The 22,495-nt window shown below is 37.6% G+C and overlaps 1 protein-coding gene and 1 long non-coding RNA gene across 17 annotated transcripts in view; both read left to right on the top strand.

Moving 5' to 3' along the window:
• LOC310722228 overlaps positions 1-22,495 on the top strand; it is a 439,622-nt gene that overhangs the window by 379,195 nt on the left and 37,932 nt on the right. The gene's annotated exons all lie outside the window — the stretch shown is intronic.
• Positions 1-22,495, top strand: part of grip2b (glutamate receptor interacting protein 2b) — a 189,593-nt gene that overhangs the window by 157,721 nt on the left and 9,377 nt on the right. For 12 of the 16 annotated variants that reach the window (XM_083534404.1, XM_083534409.1, XM_083534411.1 and 9 more), the window contains exons 13-21: positions 3,210-3,355; positions 4,044-4,124; positions 9,418-9,481; positions 9,929-10,074; positions 13,970-14,114; positions 15,388-15,527; positions 15,991-16,179; positions 16,275-16,428; positions 17,926-18,043. In XM_083534404.1, the coding sequence (XP_083390530.1) occupies positions 3,210-3,355; positions 4,044-4,124; positions 9,418-9,481; positions 9,929-10,074; positions 13,970-14,114; positions 15,388-15,527; positions 15,991-16,179; positions 16,275-16,428; positions 17,926-18,043 (1,183 nt within the window). The remainder of the gene's footprint in view (positions 1-3,209; positions 3,356-4,043; positions 4,125-9,417; positions 9,482-9,928; positions 10,075-13,969; positions 14,115-15,387; positions 15,528-15,990; positions 16,180-16,274; positions 16,429-17,925; positions 18,044-22,495) is intronic. The other 4 variants (XM_083534407.1, XM_083534406.1, XM_083534403.1 and 1 more) reach the window with 1 other exon arrangement.

The following is a 22,495-nucleotide window of genomic DNA, read 5'->3' as shown; positions in this document are numbered from 1 at the left end:
GGCTTTGCTGAAATATACAGCTGCATATCATCAGCATAGCAACGGAAGCGAATACCATGTTTATGTATAATTTCCCCCAGAGGCAGCATATATAAAGAGAAAAGCAGTGGGCCTAAGACAGATCCTTGCGGAACACCAAACTTTACCTCAGAGAGTGTGGAGAACTCACCATTTACATCAACAAACTGATAGCGATCAGTCAAATAAGACCTAAGCAAAGAGAGAGCTGTTCCCTTTATTCCAACAACGTTCTCTAGCAAGCAGTATAGTGTGATCAATGGTGTCAAAAGCTGCACTAAGTTCGAGCAAAACAAGTAAAGACAAAATCCTGATCAGAGGCCAATAGCAGGTCATTTACCACCTTAACTAGTGCCGTCTCTGTGCTATGATGAGGCCTAAAACCTGACTGATACATTTAAAAAATTTTATTCATAAGTAGATGTGAGCAGATCTGCTGTGCCACAACCAATTTTGGCTATAAAGGGGAGATTTGATATTGGCCTATAGTTGGACAGCTGACATGGGTCAAGGTCAGGTTTCTTAATTAGGGGGTTGATAACTGCCAGTTTGAAGGATTTATGTACATAACCAGTGCTAATGGAAGAGTTTATAATTTTTAATTTATTTTATTATTTTTCAATTACCTCTGGAGTTATCTGTTTGAGGAAACTTGTAGGCAAGGTTATGAGAATGAAGGTTGATCATTTTAAAATTAAGTCATTCTCATGAATAGGAGTGAAGCTTTGTAATTGATTTTCTATTATAATTACACTGCTGTCTACAGGGTTACTTGTAAAATAATTTGAATTCATATTAATCGTCTGGATTTCTTGCCTGATGTTTTCAACTTTATTATTAGAAATGTTCATGAAATCATTACTACCTAATGATGATGTGCATGTGAGTGCAGTGCTTTTATTTCCTGTTAATTTTGCTACCGTGCTGAATAGAAATCTAGGATTATGCTTGTTATTTTTTATGAGCGTGGAGAAATATGCTGATCTAACACCATTGTGACTGCATGAGCTCAAATCTCCACAACCACACTCCAAAATGTAGTAGAGCATCTTCCCAGAAGAGTGGAGGTTATTATAATAGCAAACGGGGTCTAAATATAATTGATTATACAGTACAGACCAATAGTTTGGATACACCTTCTCATACAGAAAAGTCATGTTGTGCTCTCTTGTGCTCATGTTGTGTTTAGCTGGTTTAAAACTTCACCCACCAGGACAGGTAGCTACTCCGAAAGTTAGACCAAGTTTATGGGTGGGAATTGGCAACTGATCAAATTTGGGGGAGGTGAAGAGGAAGGGTGGGTTGTTTTGGGTTGGACACTTTTCAGAATGTATTTAAACCAAAACTTTAATTAATTTGTGAATATTTAAGTGAGGTCCTAGAACCTGACATCTGGTCCACCTGTTGGTTTGGAATTCCTGCTCCTAAAAGTAATCAAATCCTAAAAGTTATCTGCTCTTTACTTACTCTTAAAAGCAATCTGCGACTCATTATTATTTACACCTACAATTAATCTATTCCTAAAAGTGATCTGCATCTAAAATACTCTATTTCAAAAAGTGATCTGCGCCTACAGTAAAAGTGATCTTTTCCTAAAATTGATCTGTATCTAGAAGTTATCTTTTCCTAAAAGTGATCTGCTAGTAAAATCGCTTCGCATCTAAATGTAATCTACTCTTAAAAATGTGTTTAAAAGTAATCTATTCCTGAAATTGATCTGCTACCAAAATGGACCTGCACATAAAAAAGAAATCTACTCCTACAAATCTACAGAAAGTATTTTGCACAGTAAAGTAATTTGTTATGGGATTGGGCAATGAGTAACATGATTGGTTGTTCTTGTCACATTATCTTTTTTTTGACCAGTTTGACAATGTTATAAAAGAGCATTTGATAGGGTCCCTGGTGATCTAGTGGGTTAGGATGCGGCGCTCTCACCGCTGCGGCCCGGGTTCGATCCCCAGTCAGGGAACCGACCCCAGCCACTCTTAGTGCCGGTCCCAAGCCCGGATAAATGGGGAGGGTTGCGTTAGGAAGGGCATCCAGCGTAAAAACATGTGCCAAATCAAACATGCGGAGGATCCGCTGTGGCGCCCCCTAATGGGAGAAGCCGAAAGAAAGTTTATGGAAGGGCATTTAATGTTGTGAAGGGTGGAATTTTGTTTAAAAAAAAAAAAATATATATATATATATATATATATATATATATATATATATATATATATATATATATATATATATATATATATATATAGTGGTAAATGAATTAAGAAAGCAAGTGAAAAGGGATCAACTGCTGAATACACCAATAAATTAAGTAAATCCTCTTTTGTCAAAGTGAACAGGAATTTTTTTTACATTGTACTGTAAATAAATCTGCCATGTCTGGTGCTTTAGCCTTTCTGGCTGAAGTATCCAGGGAGCTGCTTATTCCTGGTTAGGGTGGCAGTGAATCCAGAGCCAATCCTGGAAACAGGATAGGCTTGAATCCCTGTGCAGCAATGCTACCCACTGCACTTGCATGAAACAACTTTGTAAATAAAGTCTTTTTTTTGTTCGTGTTGTTGAACAGGTTGGTATCATGGATTGTACCATTTGCATAAAATTTACAGCTAATGGTACAATTTACCAAGGGTACAATTTCAGGGTATTATTTTGGCTACAGTATGTAGATGATATGATGATTCATTTAATGGAATCCTTGATGGAAATGAGTGTGTTTGGGAGTCATGATTAAAAATGGAGTGCAGTGCTTAGCCGTGGATAGAATTATCTGTGTATTACTTGTGGGTAATCCTAGATATAGCAACTGTGTATGAAATCACAGTAAAACACCCTCATTTTTATTTTATTACATTTATAGGGCAGAAGAATTAATTTACATTTAGATTACAGCAAACAGTAATGTTTGATTAGTACAGCTCATTATTATTCTGCAAAGGAGCTCTTCTGACACATTTTTCTTCAACGCCTCACATCAATCAAGTTCTCAAGTAGTGCTTTCTTTCTGTTTTGCAAATAATGTCATCGTATGATGTATCAAAGGTGTTTGAGAGGTTGTGTCTTTCTGTAAGAACATGCTGCACAAGATTGCATCAGGAGTTCAGTTCTACCTGGATAGACTTGGGTACATTCTCTGGTCATTTCAAATGCAGTTGTCCTTGTTATATTGATGCTTGCTTGATTGGCAGGTGTGGGCTGCTTCAGGTTGGTGACCGGCTCTTGTCAATCAATGGCATTCCCACAGAGGACGGTACCATGGAGGAGGCCAATCAGCTGCTGCGAGATGCTGCTCTGACCAATAAGGTCACACTAGAGATTGAGTTTGATGTAGCAGGTTTGTATATTTAAGTTAATACCATAGTGACAGTAAGGGAACTATGTATAGTATATGGCCAAAATTTGGTGGATACATTTACACTTATAGCATTTGGCAGATGCCGTTACCTAGAAATAATTATCTCAGATGGGTTTGGCGCTTCGCTTAAGGGCCCAACATTGGTAGCTTGGTAGTGCTGGGATTGAATCTCAAGGGTTTCCAATTTGAAGTTCACAATCGTAGCTTCCAATTTAGCTATAACACCCATATATGCAGATACAGTCCTCCACTTTTTGTTATACTAACATCCACTGTTCTGGAAAATCTTTTCACTTGATTTTGGAATGTAGTTTTTTGAGTCAGATCAGACATTGATTTACTGTAGTGCGGTAAGTGTTCTCTTTCATCCCAAAGGCGTTTAGTTGGGGTGAGGTCAGGGCTCTGCACAGCCCACTCAAGTTCTTACACTCCAACCTTGGCAAACTATGTTTGGGCCTTCTGGTGACTTAATTTAAGTAAAGAGAAATTGCATACAGAGTACCTCTAAACAATTCTGTGCCTCAAACTTTGTAGCAACAGTGGAAACAGGGAAACCCATATATGGATATGGAGGCCAGGTATCCACAAATGTTTGGCCATATAGTGTATATTTCTTACATATTACATGGAATACATTCTAATCAAAACCTATTTTGCTATTCGCTAGAATCTGTAGTGCCCAGTAGTGGTACCTTTCATGTGAAGCTCCCAAAGAAGAGAGGAGTTGAGCTTGGGATCACGATCAGTGGTAAGAACCAACTGAATTCATGCATGCTTTATCAACATCACATTTCTTTATATCTTAATTCTTAAGGAATAATCTTGCAATAGGAAGGTTTACACAAACCAGTTTTTTTTGCCAGGCAGCTGCACTGTGCCTGCATATAGAACTGGTAATGGAATAACTTTTAATCTTTTCACTATAAACACTTCCAAATATACATCTATTCACTTTAAATTGTATTGTTAAACTACATAATCTCAATTGTACAATGTTATTTACAGTACAGACCAAAAGTTTGGACACCCCTTCTCATTCAAAGAGTTTTCTTTATTTTCTTGACTATGAAAATTGTCGTCACACTGAAGGCATCAAAACTATGAATTAACACGTGGAATTATATATGGAATTATATACATAACAAAAAAGGGTGAAACAACTGAAAATATGTCATATTGTAGGTTCTTCAAAGTAGCCACCTTTTGCTTAGATTACTGCTTTGCACACTCTTGGCATTCTCTTGATGCCTACTTTGAAGAACCTACAATATGATATATTTTCAGTTCACTTTTTTGTTATGTATATAATTCCACATGTGTTAATTCAAAGTTTTGATGCCTTCAGTGTGACTACATTTTTCATAGTCATGAAAATAAAGAAAACTCTTTGAATGAGCAGGTGTGTCCAAACTTTTGGTCTGTACTGTATATATAATATATATAAACTTTTGGTCTGTACTGTATATATAATATATATACAGTACAGACCAAAAGTTTGGACATACAAGGTGTGTCCAAACTTTTGGTCTGTACTGTACATATCTGGCAGCTTTCTTGTACAGACTTTTCACATTCTTTAGACTTTTTAAACCTTTTTTAAGATACAGTGAGGAAAATAAGTATTTGAACACCCTGCTATTTTGCAAGTTCTCCCACTTAGAAATCATGGAGGGGTCTGAAATTGTCATCGTAGGTCCATGTCCACTGTGAGAGACATAATCTAAAAAAAAAATCCAGAAATCACAATGTATGATTTTTAAACTATTTATTTGTATGATACAGCTGCAAATAAGTATTTGAACACCTGTCTATCAGCTAGAATTCTGACCCTCAAAGACCTGTTAGTCTGCCTTTAAAATGTCCACCTCCACTACATTTATTATCCTAAATTAGATGCACCCGTTTGAGGTCGTTAGCTGCATAAAGACACCTGTCCACCCTATACAATCAGTAAGAATCCAACTATTAACATGGCCAAGACCAAAGAGCTGTCCAAAGACACTAGAGACAAAATTGTACACCTCCACAAGGCTGGAAAGGGCAACGGGGAAATTGCCAAGCAGCTTGGTGAAAAAAGGTCCACTGTTGGAGCAATCATTAGAAAATGGAAGAAGCTAAACATGACTGTCAATCTCCCTCGGACTGGGGCTCTATGCAAGATCTCACCTCGTGGGGTCTCAATGATCCTAAGGAAGGTGAGAAATCAGCTCAGAACTACACGGGAGGAGCTGGTCAATGACCTGAAAAGAGCTGGGACCACCGTTTCCAAGGTTACTGTTGGTAATACACTAAGACGTCATAGTTTGAAATCATGCATGGCACGGAAGGTTCCCCTGCTTAAACCAGCACATGTCCAGGCACATCTTAAGTTTGCCAATGACCATTTGGATGATCCAGAGGAGTCATGGGAGAAAGTCATGTGGTCAGATGAGACCAAAATAGAACTTTTGGGTCATAATTCCACTAAACGTGTTTGGAGGAAGAAGAATAATGAGTATCATCCCAAGAACACCATCCCTACTGTGAAGCATGGGGATGGTAGCATCATGCTTTGGGGGTGTTTTTCTGCACATGGGACAGGGCGACTGCACTGTATTAAGGAGAGGATGACCGGGGCCATGTATTGCGAGATTTCGGGGAACAACCTCCTTCCCTCAGTTTGAGCATTGAAGATGTGTCGAGGCTGGGTCTTCCAACATGACAATGACCCGAAGCACACAGCCAGGATAACCAAGGAGTGGCTCTGTAAGAAGCATTTTAAGGTTCTGGCATGGCCTAGCCAGTCTCCAGACCTAAACCCAATAGAGAATTTTTGGAGGGATCTCAAACTCCGTGTTTCTCAGCGACAGGCCAGAAACCTGACTGATCTAGAGAAGATCTGTGTGGAGGAGTGGGCCAAAATCCCTCCTGCAGTGTGTGCAAACCTGGTGAAAAACTACAGGAAATGTTTGACCTCTGTAATTGCAAACAAAGGCTCCTGTACCAAATATTAACATTGACTTTCTCAGGTGTTCAAATACTTATATGCAGCTGTATCATACAAATAAATAGTAAAAAAAAATCATATATTGTGATTTCTGGATTTGTTTTTTTAGATTATGTCTCTCACAGTGGACATGCACCTACGATGAAAATTTCAGACCCCTCCATGATTTCTAAGTGGGAGAACTTGCAAAATAGCAGGGTGTTCAAATACTTATTTTCCTCACTGTATATAATGCAATTACCTTCTTCCTTAGTGAAAGACATACTTAGATCCCTATAGACAGTAAAATTTTGCTCATTTTTAAAGAATACAGAATGTTATAATATACCCTAAACTATTGTGATGAGTCTGCTCGGCTGCATTAATAAAGGAGTAGCTGTAGTTGCATTTCCAAAATAAATAAATAAATGTGTGCATTACTACTGTATCTCAGTTATCCATTGCTTGTTAGCTATTTGTTTAACTCCAGGTCTAAAGGTCAATTTTGTTAGGGCAAATATTCTGTAACTGTTTTCATGGGCTCAGGCACATGAATTAAATTGCAAACTCCAATGATTATTATATAAACATTGCTTTTTTTGAACATTTTTAGGCATGTAAGTAATACACAATTATAGGAAAGCAAAATATTACTGTTACCACCCAGACTTTGATTCTTTTTCTATAACAGCACACTTCAAAATGTTTTGAACAGAAGTTCTTGTTACCGCTTACACTACTGCATAACAGCTATAAACAGTTGTCCCCTCGATAATTTTATCCTTCTGTCTTATATGCTAAACCAGCAACCAACTCTTTCCTATAAAAGGCTAAAAATCAAACTTGATTGAAAGCCGTGGTTTGAAAGTAAATGCATTATATCAAAAGATTATATCAAATACCAAATTTAAAGTTGGCATTAATTTATGATTTTATAAATGTATAAATAAAATAGAAACAAAAATTGATAAGCATGTAAACACTCGGCTTAACTAATGCATTTAATTTATTAATTTATTTAATATATAATTAATTAATTGCTTAAAGTTTTCAAGTTCAATGACACTTATAGCACAATGAAAACATAGAAACAATCCCATTTATAGTACAATAGAGCTGAATTCCTAATATTTCTCATATTTGCTACATGCAATAGAGCCATATTCTTGTAATATTACTGAGATCTATTGAACCTGGTCCTAAAGTTTTTTCCAAATTGGGATTCAAACTGATTTACTGAAGTCAGGATATGTAGGTTGGAGTCTGATTACAGTTCTAGGTAATATTAAAGTTTACCACTTGGGACTGCAGGCAATGCAATATATGAGAAGCGATACCTCTTGCATTGCCTGCAGACCCAAGTGTGGGCATTTCTGCTCTAGACTAAAAACCTGATCCTTAACATTGTAGCCATGTGTTTATGTATTAATTTCTGTAAATGTAATGAACACATTTTGACCATTTTAAGTTAAGAATTTCACAGTGCTATGGTTTCTGTGGATTACTGAAGATTATAATCCTACATCATACACAGACATTTGAAACTTTTCTGTGATCCAACTAATGGCACCAGTTTAGGTGAGAATTATGTGTTTGGGTCTCTGTAGGTTAGTCTTTAGCGTTTAACATCTTCCTCTTATATATTGTATCATGACTAAACCTGAGTTCACCATCCCATCCTCATTAGATTAATCCCTTGCTTTTTGTTTGTTCTCCTTTAACCTTTCCTTTTTTTGTAGGCGTACTAACATTCCATTGAAATAACGTTTAGTAATGGCTTTGACTTGTTTATGATCACGGTATCAATCATAATCTGGCAGCATCAGCAAATCCAGTACATCTTGAAGCACATTTTCAAATCCACATCTGTTTGCTTTGATCAGTTATCCCATTCTCATTTCTCTCTCTCTCTTTCGCTCTCTCTCGCTCTCTCTCTCTCTCTCTCTCTCTCTCTCTCTCTCTCTCTCTCTCTCTCTCTCTCTCTCTCTCTCTCTCTCTCTCTCTCTCGCTATCTCACTCTCTCACACACACAAACACACAATGCTGTTTTCACTTCTGCTCAGTTCCATTATTGAATATAAACTCTATGACTGAAAACACACTCCGGGGCAAAAATATTAGGTAAATTAGGTACAATCGTGACAATAATTAAAATATTTGATGGATTTTTTTTTTTTATGAAAGGTTTTTTTTTTTTGGTTCTCCATCACACCTGATTCAGCAAGGCTGACCAGGATTGATAAAGCAGAGAGAGATCTTGAAAATGTGCGTAATGCTTGCTTATTTCCTGACCAAAAGATTGTTGATGGTGAAAGCTTATTATGTTATTATTTTTGGCTTGGTCACCATGTGTGATTCTTCTTTAAATAGCTGCTGTAAACTTGTGTATAGTGTATATATAGAATTCCGTTGTGCTGTTGCATTACAATTTCCTGAGTGTTCCTTACAGAGCCCTGGTCTCAAGCCCACTGAACACCTTTGGGTGAACTGGAAAGCTGGCCACATTTAATCAATTTTAATAAAACTTGAAAACGTGTTTGTGATCCGAAATATAATTACAATTCTAACATTCCTATTCCTTTCTTTACCATTAACACATCATATTAGGTCCATATTTGCAATAGTTATAGACATTTTTGACATGAGGTTTGGTTTAAACCCATTCATTTTAGATGCTCAGTCAAAACAGGGTAATAATGACATATTACATGCTTCATCGTGATCACCATGCTGCACAGGGGCTACTTCGAGAACCAGATCTTGAGAAACTGCCAACAGGGTGTGTTCCAGTCTTGGCCATCAGGGGGCACCCTTGCTCTTAGCCACTTGAGTGTCTCCTAGGAATCCATCCCATTTTCCAAGCACATTTTTATTCCCTGGAAATAATAATCCAGTTTTGAATCAGGCCAGCAAATTTCTAGGAATGTTCACACCAGTTCCATTTAACTGCTGCGTCGTCCCAGATATATCCCGATGCTATCTCTTGTATGTGTTTTGTGCTTGGTGTGTGTGGGTATATATCTGGGTTATATATGTTACTCTGCATGTATTGTCTGCATTGTCTTGTCTCCAACAGCCAGTAAAAAGCCGGGCGAGCCTCTGATCATATCTGACATAAAGAAAGGAAGCATGGCTCACAGGTATGAACAGATTTCTAGGTTTCTAAAGAATTTTGTTTAAACAATTACCCCAGACATATGGTCCTAAGCAAGACAGAGCAAATTGTCCTCAAAAATCATTCTTGCCTCCTGTAGTGCCAGGTGATATTTCTCCATGAACGTTATCCTGGGACACTGAAAATAGGCATCATAGCTTAAAGTATTGTATAGTTGAGTTATTATAAATTATTTGAGTAATATAGTAATGAATGTTTTTATCTCTACATCTTGATCATTTGCTTCTGAAAAAGACTTTAAATGGCAAATTGTGTCATGTGGCACTGTAGATTTCGACTTTCAGGTGGGTAACTGTCAAACACAACCAAGGAATGTCAGACTATACTTTTATAGTATAATATTACATTTAATCACCCTTGTTTAAAATTATAGTTCACAATTTTTTCTCTGCTTGCTCCTTTTCTGCTGTAGAACAGGAACATTGGAGCCTGGAGACAAGCTGCTGGCTATAGACAACATTCGACTGGAGAGCTGCTCAATGGAAGATGCAATGCAGATCCTTCAGCAGAGCGAAGACCTGGTCAAGCTCAAGATCCGAAAGGACGAGGACAACTCTGGTAAGTACACTGTAGATATGTGCATACGTCTGTGTTCAGGGGTCAATTAACTTTGCAGTGATTCCCAACAACTTCTGACTAATTCGAATAGCGCATTCAATAACACTGTGCTATAAAGAAAGTAAAGTATGTAATGCAATGCCACTATCTATATCATGCTACAAATATGTATTAGCGCTGTCAAAATTAATGCGTTAATAACACGTTAATGCGGTTCCCTGGTGGTTCTAGTGGTTAGGATGCGGCGCTCTCACCGCTGCGGCCCCGGCCAGGGAACCCACCCCAGCCATTAGGGTTGCACAAGCCTTAGTGCCGGTCCCAAGCCCGGATAAAATGGGGAGGGTTGCGTTAGGAAGGGCATCCAGCGTAAAAACATGTGCCAAATCAAACATGCGGATGATCCGATGTGGCGCCCCCTAATGGGAGAAGCCGAAAGAAAGTTTAATAAAACGTTAATGCGAATTCATTTTGACGGCACTAATTTTCTTAAAGCGCGAATAACGCAGTGTGTATTTCTGTTTGAATTAAAAAAAAACAACAAAATATATTAATTAATATAAAATAGGCAAAATTTAAACACACATTCTTCATTAAATTCTTTCCTTACTTAGATATAAAAAAAATTATAAACTAAACCGAAAAAAAAAAAAACAATTTTAATCACTAAAATTTTTTTTCCTGATGCTCAAATCAAGCACCAAAATCCGCCATTATGCCCACATCCATCAATTCAAACCACCTGATGATTTACGTAATTAAAACACTATATTTACTTTAAAACATTTACAAGAGCCAAACTGGTTCAGTGCATATAAAGAGAAGTAATTGGAACCATTGGTTTCGCTATTTTCTTTTTTTTTTTCCCCCATGTATCTACTAGACATATACATGTACTTTTAAAAAAAACATGTCTACCGTTAAGGGTGGTTACAGTAATAATAAATGTACATTTTGCATGTTTAGAAGAAGTGAGCTGCCCTGTCGTGCAACAATTTCAACATCCTTGTGTAAGTAAATTGCTCAGTGCAAAGAAAAGGAAGTCATGGAAACCTTGTATTTCTATGTTCTTTTTGTTCATGAAGTAAAGAAGTAGTTTTTTTGAAAAACATCTATGATCTTCGAAACATGTCTAGTCTTCATCCTCTATGTTGAGTTTGGTTTTACTAATAATTAACATACATTTGCATAAAGCATCTATATTTGCCTATGTTAATTAGAGTATTGAAAACCTGACGTATTATTTTAAGGTACATTTAGAACAGATAAAAATGGGCAATTAATTTGTTAACGCATGACAATCATGCGGTTAATCGCCATTAAATATTTTAACCGATTGAGCGCCTTAATATTTATATATTTCCATATTTGTATTTTGATTTAAACCAGAACTTTTTTTTGTTTATTTTAATTTTTATTGATTGTATCTCTCAGCAGTAATCTCTGACAATTGGCTTTATTTTTCAAAATATGACCAAATAGTACTGTAGTCTTATTCAAACCTTAATTACCCTAAACAGGCAGTTATTACGGACCCCCGAATATTCAAGGCAATGCATTCTTCACACCAACAAAACACCTGAAACAAACAACAACAAAGAATAATTGAACCACCTCCTGTTCATATCTGCATTTGTTTCCAATGAAAACACATCTGTCAAACAAAAAACATCTGTCCTGAGAACTGATTTCATCTATGAAAGAAATCATGTCATCGTATTTTCACAAATATTTCGTCTGGAGCGTTGGCCTGTGTTTTTTTCAGTATGGCTCAGTTTGAGAGCATGTGTGTTGGCAAAGCTTGAAAAAAATCTTAACACCATAGTATATTAAACATTAAACCCAACATGTGTTGCCCATATTGAGGCCTGGGCAAACATGCAGTATAAAACTCTGCCACCTGGTGTTGACATAGACTACAGAATAAAGATAAATCACTGATCATTACGTATTCCTGAACTGGAAGAGAGCTTGACTGAAAGCAACATTGTAGACATTGTTATATTCGTCATATTTGACTCATAAATTTGTTCGAAGTAGATGACCCGGGATCTGGGTTTCATTTCTCTGTTTTGAAATAGTTTGTGCTGACTTGCTGTGACCTGATCTTCAAATCTCGTGTTATTTTGTGTTTAAATGCAAAAGCACAAAAAAAAAGGAAGTATTTTTTTTTTTTTTTTATGATCTATTTTTTTTTTTTTTTACAGAAAGTTTATGGGACTGTGGTGAGACCTGAGATGTTGTATGGATTAGAGACAGTGGTATTGAGTAAAAGACAGGAGGCGGAGCTGGAGGTAGCAGAGCTGAAGATGTTAAGGTTTTCGTTGGGAGTGACGACGATGGACAGGATTAGAAATGAGTTTATTAGAGGGACAGCCCATGTAGGACATTTTGGAGACAAGGTGAGGGAGGCGAGATTGAGATGGTTTGGACATGTGCAGAGGAGGGACATGAGTTATATTGGTAGGAGAATGCTGAGGATGGAGCCACCAGGTAGGAGGAAAAGAGGAAGGCCAGGGAGGAGGTTTATGGATGTGCTGAGGGAAGACATGCAGGTAGTTGGTGTAAAAGAGGCAGATGTAGAGGACAGGGGGGTATGGAGACGGATGATCCACTGTGGCGACCCCTAATGGGAGCAGCCGAAAGAAGAAGATAAATTATACAGAAGACTATGGTTCCAGTGGTATATAGTACAACATTTCTTATACAATAATAGTTTCTCTTGTTTTCATACTATATTGACAAAAGTGATAAAACTTGTCCAGCCATATGTGGGTGTTCCCCAAACTGTTATCTCATAGTTCTATAGGATGCCTTTGGGTGTTGTAGCATGAAATTTTCCCTTCACTTAAACGAGTTTTACATAGTTTCAAGTGGAAGATCTTGAGTGGCCCACTATAGATCTCTGACCTCATTCCTACTGAGCACCTTTGTGATGAACTAACACCCTAGTGGCTGAATAAACACAAATCATCCCAGAACAGTGGAGGTTATTATAAGAGCAAATGAGGCCTAAATGAAAAACCGGATGTTCCAATATCGCATCCGAATCCACAAACTTATGTCCATATAGTGTAGACACCATACATTCAGTAACAGCCTGCATTTGCCTCAACGCTTCTTTTAGACCAGGGGTCACCAACATGGTGCCAGTGGGCACCAGGTAGCCCGCAAGGACCACATGAGTAGCTTGCGGGCCTTTTCTAAAAAAATAGCTGTTTCCAACTTTGTTAAATAAATTGTTGAAAATTATTATGAGAAATCATTAACATGATCAGTGTCTTCACATAGATGAATATCATAAATTATTGATAATAACATATAATAAAAGGTAAATTGAGCAAATTTGTTATTTCAGATCAAACTGAAAACTGCGTGTATCAAACTGGTAGCCCTTTGCATTAATCGGTACCCAAGAAGTAGCTCTCAGTTTCAAAAAGGATGGTGACCCCTGTTTCAGACCATTTAACTACCCATGGAGCATTGTGTTTCCCAGCGGATCATTATTACTGACGCATCTCCTGCTCAACTTTGGAGCGCTCTGGACAGGTAAATGCAGAAAATGCGGCAGAATGAAAAAACAGTGAGGGGCGAGGAGAAGATTCAGGCCAAAGTTTGGGATCATTTCAAACAAAAACATTGTACACTGTACAGTGCGTTTACCTTTTTTTTCATCATTTAAAATAGATTTTTTTTATTTTTATTTATTAAAAAAACAAACTTTTATCCGATTACCAGATTAATCGAGTGAATATCTGTTAAAATACACAATTACTATAATTATAGCAGCAGCCCTATTTTTATTAAAGTAATCACACTTCTAGTTTACAGCTTTAAGCTCTAACACATAACAGACTTCCGGACTAATTTGTTGCACCGTTTCTTCCTTTCACTGCAGATGAGCAGGAGACATCAGGCTCCATTATCTACACTGTGGAGTTGAAGCGCTATGGTGGGCCACTGGGTATTACCATCTCAGGCACAGAGGAGCCTTTTGACCCCATTGTCATCTCAGGCCTCACCAAAAGAGGTCTAGCTGAAAGGTGAGTCAGAGCAAAAATAAAACTCTGGAAAGACCCATGAGGTTTATGATCCACGAGCTCAATTAACTTCCTTTTGTCCTGCAATTGTCAAAAGATAGAAGGTACATAAATTCTCCAGGTGAGTTTTATAGCTGCTGTTATATCTGCTGTAATAATCACACTAGAGTTTATTCAACTTTATAAGTAAACTGATTAGAATGTTAAGACGGAAAACAGAATTAATTTTGATCACTGGTTTTTAGTTTCAGATCATTATACTGTTTCACTGTTTCCACTATTGCTTTCATCTTTGTTTCTGGTGTTTGTTACTGCGATCAAAAAGTGGATCTTTTGTTTAAAGAGCAGCATATTGTCTTTTTTTTTGTCATTCAGGCCATATAGGCTCATGTAAATGTGAATGAATGAGTATTTCAGGAGAGAAATTTACATCAAGGCATTACAATCTAATCTCCAAATAGACATTTTTAGGATCTAATGATGAATATACAGTAGTTTATAGGACTGTGGTGAGACCTGTCTGCGATGTTGTATGGATTAGAGACAGTGGCATTGAGTAAAAGACAGGAGGTGGAGCTGGAGGTAGCAGAGCTGAAGATGTTGAGGTTTTCGTTGGGAGTGACGACGATGGACAAGATTAGAAATGAGATTATTAGAGGGACAGCACATGTAGGACGTTTTGGTGACAAGGTGAGGGAGGCGAGATTGAGATGGTTTGGACATGTGCAGAGGAGGGACATGAGTTATAATGGTAGAAGAATGCTGAGGATGGAGCCACCAGGTAGGAGGAAAAGAGAAAGGCCAAGGAGGAGGTTTATGGATGTGGTGAGGGAAGACATGCAGGTAGTTGGTTTGAAAGAGGCAGATGTAGAGGACAGGGGGGTATGGAGACCGATGATCCGCTGTGGCGCCCCCTAATGGGAGCAGCCGAAAGAAGAAGAAGAAGAAGATGATGAATATACAGTAATTGGAAAGTTTGAATAAATAAATAACTACAAAGGTGTCTACAAATGTTTCCTTGAACATCACAATTTTCTTTTTGCTCTTGGCTACATCAGAATTATTCAAATATAAAAATTAAACCATGTGCATTTTGTTGTCTCTACATTATAAATTAATGTGTTGTGGCGACGACTGGCACAATGTAGATGTCACACATTTGGAATTATTCTGTTTTTAAGTGTTTTGTGGCTTTTTTTTTTATATATATATATATATATATATATATATATATATATATATATATATATATATATATATATATATATATATATAGAACGGGGGCTATTCATGTTGGAGATCGAATCCTTGCCATTAACAATGTGAGTCTGAAAGGCAAACCACTGAGTGAAGCCATCCACTTACTTCAAATGGCTGGTGAGAGCGTGACGCTAAAAATCAAAAAGCAGATCGATGGTAGGTTCTCACAACTCATTTCTTCTGGGTTCAATTATGGATAAAAAATTTTTTTATTAAAATGGGTAGTTTGAGCCTTTGACACCGGATTTTTGGAATGTATACATCATTCAGATTGCATGCAACTGTAATGATGCTATTTTTTATTACAAATCTGAAAGAAAAATTTTATTCTATTTAGGTTCCACACATAAGACTCAAAATTCTATAAAAGTTTACCTTAATCTATAAAAAGATTTCTTTCTTTTTTATTGTTACAATACGTAAATCAATTTCCAAAATCATATCATATACTAGAGTGAATTATTACATATGTATGGCAACATGTAATGAGAAAAATAAATACATTTAACTGTAAAAACAATACAGTTTTATATTAGCATTTGAAATCAGCAGTGTTTTGTAGAGTAGCAAATCAATTGATTAATACATTTAATTATAATAATCATTTTATGAATTTTAGCAGCAGATGAGAAGAAAAAGAACATTATAGAGCTCGATAACGAGCTCAGCGATAATGATGACTCGGAAATGACCGATTCTCAGAAGACTAGCAAGTACTCCGAGATCTATTCCACCACCATACCCAGCGTTGACTCGGCCATGGACTCATGGGATGGATCTACTGTAGATGCTAGTTATGGGAGTCAAAGTAAGTTCTGAACAAGCACCCACCCACACACACACACACATACACACACAAACACCACAAGGATTTCCCTGCATAAAACTCCACATCCCTCATAGGTGGCTACATTCACCAAGTAGCAGGTATCGCTTTACATCCACATGAGTGGCGCAGTGCTAAGAACAGGAACAGCACCCCCCCTCCTAGCCACCGCAAGAACTACCTGCTGAGTGACGGAGATTTTAGTGAGGAAGAGTGGGACAAGCATGCTGGGTAAGATTCAATCCACACACATGAAGAGCTCTGGATTCAGGGAGGATGGAATACAGCAATCTGAATGTGTAAATGTTTGTTACTGTGTTTGTAACCTTGATGAGTTATTTTATTTTCAGTACAGTATAGTTGTATAAAATAAGAACAAAATTCTGGATACAGATCAACATCCTGAGAGGAACCAGACTCGAGAGAACCTGTTCTCTCCTAGGTGATACTGGATAGTGGGATTCTAAAAAAAATCTTTTCTAAAAGTGTATGTGATCAAACAGTCCTAAATATTAATTATGAGCATCACAGGGTTTATGAATACAGCAGCAGTTCTGAAGTACAGTCTACAATATAAAGGTGAGAATATCTTCTGAAGCAAGTGTGAGATTTCTTTTGTGAAGTGTGAATCTTTCGGGACCTTCCAGAACAGTAAGAAAGATCTGGAGGGTGTGAAAAGATCACAGGCATAGAAGTAAGTTAGGATCAGGAACTGGCACGACATCAAGAAAAGGAACAGAGTGTAAGGTGTGGTCTTTTGGTATAGTGGTTTAAAAAGGTATACTCTGTGGGAGAGTGCAAGCAAGGACTTACTAAGTAAATAAAAGTCAGAGCCAGAACACAACACAGGCATGTGGGCAGTGCAGGACAATAAGCCTGGGTACACTTTGCATAAAATAAAAAAAATAAAAATAAAAAAAAACCTACATAAATTTTCTTTTATTAAAAGGAACATCTAAAGAAATGTGCTGCCATGTCAAGAAGTAGGTTTGAAAGTGTGCAGGTTTACTAATATGAATGTCTTATATGCTGCGTTAAACATACAGCACGTATGCAATGTGCCAGGATACATCTGATAGTATGCTAGTATATAGTATATGCTACAATTAAAAGCGTATGGAATTGTGGGAGTTTGCAAGAACGCATAAGTGCTAGCGTGCAAGAGAGGGATTATGCTAGTTTTCAAGTGCGCAAAAGTACTGTATTGCAATTACTATGTAACTGTGAATGGGTAAAAGTAATTTAGGATGCAAGGCTATAATTAATCTAGTGGGGGAAAATATCTCAAGTGAAAGGAATCAATTCTGCCACCTTCAATCATCTACAGTGAAAATGTATGAATCTGAATATTGTTTTTACCAGAATTAAAGCCTTTCTCATGCTAGATTTGGCTTTGTACAAAAAGCACATACTAAATTCTGGAAGATTCGGATCGTCTAAGAGGGTGGAAAAGTACTAAATGAAGTAATTGATAATGATGCAATCAGTTACTACCATTAGCTTGTTTTCCTGTTTTGCTTCCTCCCACTCATTTTTTCCTGATCTATTTAGCAGCTTGCTCAACACTAAAGTTAAAACATTCTTGGGGATGTTGTTGTTACACTTATTCCCTATGGTCAAGCCTTCATCCCTCACAGACTGCTTTTTTTAGGCTCTGTGATACTAAGAATAGTGTCAATCTGAGTATGCCAAGTCCTGCTTCATGACTCATGCTAATTACTGCTGCAGATTTGCCAGCCAGACTCCTGCAGATGGCATCATGCTGGACCACGAGGACAACTTCTGGTGCCAGGCCTTGGAGGACTTGGAGACGTGTGGGCAGTCAGAACTGCTCCGTGAGATCGAGGTAAACTGCATAGAGATGAAATCATCATGTGAGCATTTCCACACTTGGGCTCTAAATAATAGGCAGCCATGACCTGGCTCAGAATGACAGAATGGAGATGTTTCTTTCAAAGTGTGACACAAATAATAATAGATTCAAGGTTGACTGTTATGGATTACTTCTCGAAAATAAATCATCATGCCATGAATAGTACAGACTAAATTATTTGTCTTATGAATCATATGGGGTTTTGAAATACAAGATCCTTAAAAATAATAGGAAAAAGTGTGATTATTTATATTCCGCTGATTTTATTAGTCTGAGCATAGAACGTCTTGTCCATAACACTTGTTTGTCTGATAAATCAGAACCATCACCACCCATTAAATGTTCACACAAATGTATAATAATAAGTAAATGTTTGATTGTGTATCACATCATTAATGTAGGCAAATAGTCATTACACAGAGAAAGAGAAAAGTCATTCACAAAGTGTATGTTGATTGTTGGAGCCATGAAGAAAGAATAAGACGGGTGCTTTATACTTGTCACGTGCTTTATAGCACAGTGAAATTCTTTCTTCGAAGTTAGGAGCTGGGGTTAGAGCACAGATTTAGACATGATACAACTCCTCTCTTCGGGCACTAAGGGCTAAGGGCCTTGCTCAGGTGGCTCCAAGAGTGGTAGCGTGACAATCCTAGGGCTGGAACCCCGACCTTCTGATCAGTAAAGCGCAGTAAATGAGCAGTAAAGAGCCACTGAGCTACCACCTCCTCTCGCTTCCAAAGGGAAATATGCTGTTTGCCCATTTATTTAATGCACCAAATTGTTCGTTTTTTATTTCCTTCCGTCTTGAGAAGACAAGTTGACTTTCTACCTGTGTGGGTGAAAGTGTTGGACTGAATCAACAGGTAAATCATGTTTATGCACATTTATGGAAAGTGTTTCTAGCAAAACAGAGTTTGTTTGTAAAAGTCAGTTATCAGTGATGGGAAAGTCTTTCTGAGGACTTTGTTTTTTTTTTTAATAATGAAACAAGTTGCATTTTTTAATTCGTTATTTTTTTTACTTTAAGACAAATTAAAGGATGCGGCCATTGTGGGAACAATGATTATGGTTGTCATTATGTAAGTGATAAGAGGAACTACTGTGTCACTATGCTAAAGGTAACTGATAAAAACTTCAAAAAGTTCTTTATTAGTGGTATAAGAGGAAATTAAAAGGCATCACATTAAGTTGTACTCTAAAACAATGATATAACAACAAGACATTTTATGTTTTTTCTTACGTAGTAATCCAGCAAAATTCCAAATTGGAGCAAATAAGTGCTTTTTGACACTAGTATAAATAAAGAAATGACCAAACACAAATAATATTGCTTTTCTTTAGTAACACACATTGAAAACCAAAACCTGACCTGCTTGTTCTCTTAGTATTTTACAATAATCAGCTTTTCTGAATGTCTGAATGGGATATTTAATTTTCATCAGTTTGTAGCAGTAGAGCCTAAGGTAGGAAAGGACATTTTATAAAAACATAAACATGCTATCAAAAATAAAAAATATACAGCTAGGGGTTTCATACCTTGCATTCAAAAGGGATTCAAACCTCTGTTTTTTTTTTTCTTCACATCTTGTTATACATGAAACACACCGAGTTTTCTCCACCAGCTTCTGCTTCAGCAGTGAGGAATACGTGAGCAATTCTTTACCCCTTCATGCTTCTACCCACTCCAGGCATGTGCCCCAGAATCTGCAGTGGCCAGTAGAGCCTTTTTGACAGTAAGGCCAAAATGATAGACAAGATATTACATTATAAATGTGAAATACTTTTCATCCTGGTTTGCTGCTGCAAAAATGGTTGAGTGCCCTGCTGTCCCCAGAACATGATGAAAGGGACTGACCCTGACAAACGTCTTCTTACCCTCCAGAGCTGCTTGATGGCTGCTTGATTACTCACTCTCTATGGCTATGAATGGTCATAAGATCCAACAAATGTGTCAGAGTCTATTTTTCTTTAGAGGGTGGGCACACAGGAATAACAATTTATATTTGATTTTTTACTTTCATCTATACCCCATAATGACAAGGCAAACATTGAATTTGTGACCATTTATTAAAAATGTTATTACCATTACCAACTGTAAACCTTGCATTATCACAAGGACATTAATATTTAAACTCTTTGCTATGACACATTAAATCTATCTCAGGTGCTTCCCCTTTTGTGTGTATGGGAAATGATTTGGAAAAGCACACACCTGTCTATATAAAGGTCTAACAGCTGAAAATGCATCTCAGAGTAAAAAGAATGCTATGAAGTAAAATAAAAACCTGTCCTCAGAGACAGGAGAAGGCTACAGTGCGACACTGGTGTCACGGACAGACCAGGTGTCAGAAACCGGGAGTAAAATAGATTGTCTTTTATTGGTCTAAACACGCAAACACAGGAGAGCTTGAGAAGAGACTGTAGCAAGTTGCTACAATGCTACCTCAGAAGCGTAGCCAGGAGCATAGAAACACAGGGAACGCGAGAAGTAGGAAGTCCGGGTGATCTATGGTCGTAACTGGTAAGTGAAGGGAAATAGGGGGACATAAATGGAGGACAAGTAAATGGAGGACAGGTGTAGGTGATTTGTAGGAGGGACAGTGTGAGCATTGGAGCTTTGACTCAAAGAAGTTTAGAACAACCAGGACTCTTCTTAAAGCACCAGTTAAACTGAGCAATCAGAGTAGAAGGGCCATGAATCTGATGACCACTCTGGTTGTGCTCCAGAAATCAAGTGTGGAGAAACTTGCAGAAGGTCAATCATCTCAGCAACACTCCACTATTCTGGGCTTTATGGCAAAGTGGCCAGATGGAAGCCACAGTGCAATACTCAACAACAAACCAAATTTAAATTTTCAGGAAATTATACACTCTTAAATTTGCTATAGATGGACTTCACTCCAGTGTATAAACATCTCAAATATGATCCAGGAAAAATTTACCTCAGCTAAATTTTAAGTGTCACAGCAAAGGGTCTGAGTCCTTGAAAGCTTTAACAACCCTAAACCGTTGAGGCATGGACTCCGCTAGACTCTTGAAGTTGTTCTGTGGTATCTGGCACCAAACAGCAGATCCTTTAAGTCTTGTAAGTTGTGAGTTGGGGCCTCCATGGATCGGACTTGTTTGTCCAGCACGTCCCACAGATGCTCGTTTGGATTGAGATGTGGGGAATTTGGAGGACAAGGCAACACCTTGTTGTTGTGCTCCTCAAACCGTTCCCGAACCATTTTTACTTTGCGCATTATCCTGCTGAAAGAGCCCACAGCCATCAAGGAATATTGTTTCCACGAAAAAAGGTGTGCACGGTCTGCAACAATGTTTAGGTACATGGAACGTGTCAGATGAATGGCCTGACCCAAGGTTTCCCCAGCAAAAAATTGCCCAAAGCATCACACTGCTTCTGTCAGCTTGCCTTCTTCCCCTAGTGCATCCTGGTGGCATGTATTCTCCAGGTAAGCGACACACAGGCACCCGGCCATCCACATGATGTAAAAGAAAACATGATTCATCACATCAGGCCACCTTCTTCCATTGCTCCATGGTCCACTTCTGATGCTCACATGCCCATTGTTAGGCTTTCGGCGATACTCGGACTGGCCAGTGGTTACTCAACCCCACTCACAGCAAACTGCGATTTACTGTGTATTCTGACATCTTTCAAACAGAACCAGCATTACCTTCTTCAGCAATTTGAGCTACAGAAGTCTGTTGAATCGGACCACACGGGCCAGCCTTCGCTTTGAGAATGCAGACACTTTATTCTTCTACAGAAGTGAAAGAAATCAAATGACCGCACTGCTGTAAAACTTGGCACTGCATGGTGCTTGCTGTGATCATACACTTGACTTCTGTTCAGCTTGAAGCTGTGATATAATTTAAAATTGTGGAACTGAATTTGAATAATGTGGAGAAGTGCAACACTTAGTCATTTTTTTTTTTTTGAATACCAGTGTTGCACTCAACTCTGTTACACTCAACAACAAATAAGTCCACATAAATAGGCAGAAAATAAAAATAAAAGTCACTAAATGTAATTATATAACTATATATTTATATAACTAATTATATAACTATATATAATTATATAACTTATCAGTCAGTTTAATAAAATTGTATGTGTATAGCGCTTTTAACAATGGACATTGTCCCAAAGAAGCTATACAGAAATAATTAGGTTATGATTAGTCCCTATAAGTGAGCAATCCAGTGATAAAGGAAAACTCCCCGAGATGGTGTGAGAAAGAAGCCTTGAGAGGAACCGACACAAAAAATATTTTAAAAAATCATCATTATCTGGGTGACAGAATATCCATAAATTTTTTATGAGGTTATGAAATGTTCAGTGATGGATACCTGAATGCAAAACTGTTCATGGCAATTGCAGCCCTTGGTCATGTTAGCAAATTGTGATGGTACTACAATCAA

Source organism: Silurus aristotelis (genome assembly GCF_946808225.1).
Source record: "Silurus aristotelis genome assembly, chromosome: 28".
Taxonomy (NCBI): Eukaryota; Metazoa; Chordata; class Actinopteri; order Siluriformes; family Siluridae; genus Silurus; species Silurus aristotelis.
Note: the sequence above shows the minus strand (reverse complement) of the source record. Positions and strands in the feature narration are given on the sequence as shown.